The 4,430-nt window shown below is 63.3% G+C and overlaps 1 protein-coding gene and 1 long non-coding RNA gene across 2 annotated transcripts in view; both read right to left on the reverse strand.

Annotated features, from left to right (window-relative positions):
- Positions 1-159: 159 nt before the first annotated feature.
- LOC107183357 lies at positions 160-2,215 on the reverse strand. The gene is made up of 2 exons (XR_001514144.1): positions 1,413-2,215; positions 160-1,313 (listed from the first exon to the last, which is right to left on the reverse strand). It is a non-coding gene; the product is annotated as an uncharacterized LOC107183357 (long non-coding RNA).
- Positions 2,216-3,645: 1,430 nt separating this feature from the next.
- FOXK1 (forkhead box K1) overlaps positions 3,646-4,430 on the reverse strand; it is a 60,742-nt gene continuing 59,957 nt past the window's right edge. Inside the window, exon 10 of the mRNA XM_006765485.2 lies at positions 3,646-3,767. Within this exon, the coding sequence (XP_006765548.1) occupies positions 3,646-3,767 (122 nt within the window). The remainder of the gene's footprint in view (positions 3,768-4,430) is intronic.

A 4,430-nucleotide genomic window follows, 5' to 3' on the forward strand; every position in this document is an offset into this window, starting at 1 on the left:
CATCAGGGCCCCTCTGCGCTGGGAGCCGGGGCCGCCTGCCCACCCAGCTCTGGCCCTCAGCGGCCGCTCACGCAAGGACCACACCGGGGCCCAGTGTCGTTTCTTTAATATATAACTTTATTTCTGGTTATATAGAAACAAGCTAAGAGGAGACACAGGACTTGCCCATCAACATACAATTTAATAGATAAAAGAACAGTTACAATAAATGAAAAACGAAATGTAGAAATTTTAAACTTTGTTATAGCTTTAAAACATTAATGTCTGAGACAATTAGAAATCACATTCATTTCTCAAACTTTAAAAAAAAGTATGGCTCCTTTTAAAAAAGTACTGTATCCCGTCGAAATGGGAAGGCAGGCCGGGCTCCCGCTGCCCCGGCCCCCAGACCAGACATCACTCCCAGGCTTAGACCTTAGTTTCCACTTTGTAGGAAACCACTGCTTTTAAAGCACTGATTATTAAACATGTTGTAAAAATACTTTAGACAGCCACCGTAAAAACACGCTCACACACACACCCAGCCCTCACAGCGCCCACCCCGCCCCCCAATTACCTTTACAGAATCATCGGTCAGATAAAAAAAAACCTCAGTATTGGGTTCGACGCTCCCGCACATGCCCAGCTGCTGGGTCAGAACTCGGCGGATCTGAGTGGGACCCTGTCCCCATCCCCCCCACCCCGTCCTGTTAGAACGTGAGCCCAGGCAATTCAGGGGGACCAGGAGAAGGGAGGGCCAAGCTTAACATGTTAGATTTTAAAACTCATTTTTACTGATTAAAAAATATCTGGCCCAGGTAACCTGACCAGTAGAGGCTCAGAGCTTAGGAGGCCGCGGGCTGTTTGACACCCTTCAGGCCACGAGGGAAAAGCCACTTCCATCAGAGTCAGACCCGTTCCAGCTCGCGGGGCAGGGCAGGGTGAGCTCCTGGGACCCGGCTCAGTGAGAAAACTTAGGTCAAAGCGCCCTAATCCCTGGACCCACACGCTAGACAGGCCGCCCCATGTCTCCCCTGCGGAGTCCCTCGGCCCCGCCTCCCTGACTTCCCTTTTTGTCTCTGACGCAGAGTGAACTGCCAGTAACTGTCTGGATGAATCAAACTAGCAAACTGCAGAGGAGGCCCGAGAGGCAGGACGAGCCAGAGGCCTTGCATCCTCCTCTCTCTGCTGCGCCCGCCCGTGGCCGGGGCAGAGGGGACAGTGGGGCAGAGGGGACAGTGGGGCAGAGAGGACAGTGGCTTCCCACTGCCCTGGAGGCGCGGGGGCAGGAACTGAGTGAAGAGCCGCGCTTGCGGCTCCCACTGGCCAGACGTCTCTTCTCAGTTCGGCTGCTACAGCTGAGCAGCAGGGCAGGGAGCCTCGGGGCCTTGGGGCGGGTGTCCCCGGGGAGCAAGGTGCCTGGCACAAAGCACCCCCAACCCTCTTCTAAAATAACGAGCAGCCACTGGGCGCCCCGGCTCGCGAAGAGATTTCACTTCCGTCCTGCGTGGCGTGCAGACCGCCACTGCCCGGAGGTGGGCAGAGCGTGAGCCAGGCCTCCTGTCACTCAGCCGCAGGCGAAGCTCCAGGCCAGGCCCTGCGGGCAGAGGTGGGCACCCCCGCAGCGGCGGCCATGCTCACAGGTGAGGCATCACCCAGAGCAGTGGGCCCTGCTGACCTCTCCCGTCTGACGACCTCACACCCCAGGACCTCCTCGCCACCCGGGGACCCGCTCAGCTGGCTCCTGGCCCCCACACGTACTCCTGGCTGACATGGCCCTCAGGCTGTGGGTGGGGGGCCCCCAGCTTGGCCCCAGCAGGGAGAGGGGGGCTGAGGCCAGGCCAGAAAGGACCCTCAGCCAGGACGCGCCCCACAGGCTGAGAGCCAGCAGGTGGACAGCTCAGCAGGCGAGCTCTTCCCTTTTTAACTTCAGAGTCGAAACATTTCCCCTCGTCAGTCACATGGGCCCATTTCTCATTTCAGTTCCGAGGAAGTGCTTGGGGTGACCCCAGATTCTTTGAAGCATCTGTGACGAGTTGGGTGATGGGGACGGGGAGCAGCGGTGCTGGAGGGGGTGGTGGTGCCCGGCCTGACGCCCCAGTGCCCGCACAGCCGGCAGCCTGGACAGGCACGGGCCGAGGGGACGCACTGCTGCCACCGCAGGGGCCGCCGCAGACCCCCCTCGGGCCCCAGGTAGCAGCTTTGGAGAGAGGACAGGCGGGGAGCCTTTTCCAAACGTGGGCGAGCTGCGCTGAGAACTGAGGCCCAGCGTGGAAGCCAGGCCTGGAGAACGAAACCGTAAGGACAGGAATTTGCAAAACACAGGAACCGACCTGGAGAGAAGGACAGAGAGGCAGCGAGAGGCCTGGGGCTGTCCTCCGCCCAAGCCCCCGCCGGGCCTGTCTGCAGGCCGCCCGTAGCAGCACGTTTGCGCGAGTAATTGTCCTTAGTGGGAGCGTTACTTCCGGGCAGAGGTATCGGGAAGGCCCCGCCCTGTGCAGCCACGAGGGACGGGCTGCGGTGGCCCCCGCCCTGGCAGAGCCTCCATCGTTGCGGGAGCTTGTCCTGAACGAGTAGTGCGCTGTGGTCTAGCATCGGGATGGAGGCAGCGGGCGTGCACCGCACCCTGAAGCCCGTCTCGGGGCAGCTGTGTTTTCAGAGGGGTTGGGGTGTAGAGGCCGGATGAGGGTGTGAACCCCGAGACGGTGACTCCCTCAAGGGCAAAGCAGAGCTGAGGCTTGGGGAGACGGAGCAGCTGGCTGCCTCCTGCACTGACAGCTCCGGGGCCCCTCCTCCGCCGCCATGTCCTCCCACCCAACAGCGTCCCGTCTCTGTCCCTGTCAGGTGAGAGGCTACCCCCAACCCAGGAGCCTTCCCCTCCTCTCGGCCTGAGTGACCAGCAAGGGGCATCTGTTCAGAGGCAGCGCCCTCTGGAGGTGGAGACCTTCTCAGAGGAAGCAGCAGCATCCTGAAGGATGCCAGGACCTCAGGACCTCACACCCTTCCCGGGGCCAGGGGTGGGGGTAGGGCACGGAACGACCAGCAAACCCGTCTCCGGCTCAGAGTCGCTGGGCCCTCCTCTTAGCGACTCGGGGACCCCCTCTCACCGTTTCCATTGGGCTCGGTTCTTAAACAGGAAAAAGGAAACACCCAGAGCCGGCAAACCCCACACGAGCCGAGGAGCCCCGCAGGGACACTTGTATGGGGCGCGAGCGGGGAGGTGGGTGAGGGGCGGCCTGGCCGAGCGCCCAGGCCCTGCAGACTGCCCTCCGTGGCAGGCATTCCCGGGAGAGCTCAGTGGGGGGGGCCGGCCTCCTGCGCCCGCCTGCCCTGGGCACGGAGAAGGCGCAGCCCGGCAGGCGCCCTCTTGGGACACCGTCACTCCCAACACCACCCTGAACGCCTCGGAGATGCGCACACGTGTCCAGTTGCTCTGGCTCCTCCCGTGCAGGGCTCTGCGTTGGAGCTGGAACGTGCAGCGCAGCACAGGGGTCCGAGTGCCCAAAGCCAGTGCCCTGGCCGCCTGCCTCTGCTGCAGACGCGAGCCCCCAGGTGGCCACAGCGAAGGGTCTCGGACCGAGGCTGCAGGGACACGGGGATCGCGCCAGCAGACGTCTCGCTTTCCCAACCTCGGCCGGCGTCGGCCCGCCCTCCATGGACCACAGGTCACAGGCCACCAGACACAGGCCACCTCTTGGCCAGCTCTGAGGGCACCGGGCAACCTTCCGCTGCGGCGTACACTTCCGGGCAGAGGCCGTGCCGGGCCTGCCACACGAGCCAGCAGCGCTCTGCGGTCAGATGACAGGACGCAGCGCTGGCCGCACGGCCCCTCCTCGGCTCCAGCAGGGGCACATGGCACCGTCGGGACCTTGTCCCTCCCCCTCTCCCTCGTTCCCCTCCCTCCATTCTCCCTGTGCCTCTGGCTGCCGAGGGGGGTCCTCACTGAAAACGGACAGAGAAACCAAAACAGCTCAAAAGCCATAGAAAGGGTTGGAGCCGGACCCAGGGGATCAGGCGAAGACCCGACTGTCCATGGCCAGCGGCCCTACTCCGTGGTGCCGCACCCAGAGGCGCCCGTGGTCCTGCCGTCAGGAGCAGGCGCATCTGGGTGACACGTCCCCAGGGGAGGGAAGCAGCGCTCAGACCCGCGGCCAGGCCTGCAGCCCATCCTCACGCCGCCACCACGTGCACAGCAGGCACAGGAGGGAGTTGACGGACAGGAGCCGGCGCTGTGGGCTGGGGGACCGAGGGCGGCGCCAGCTCGCTCCATCGCCCGCTTCTCTGGCGTCCCGGAGGCGGCAGGTGGACTTCCCAAGAGTGTTTCCCACGTGAGGTTCGTGCCACAGAACGACAGGCGTCCTCCCGTCTGCGGGAGGGCACAGGCCCTGCACCGTCCTTGGCACCTGGGGTGGGGACACCGCGGCAGCGATGGTGCGGGCCATTCCAACGAG

This window comes from Myotis davidii, unplaced genomic scaffold, assembly GCF_000327345.1.
Source record: "Myotis davidii unplaced genomic scaffold, ASM32734v1 scaffold399, whole genome shotgun sequence".
Taxonomy (NCBI): domain Eukaryota; kingdom Metazoa; phylum Chordata; class Mammalia; order Chiroptera; family Vespertilionidae; genus Myotis; species Myotis davidii.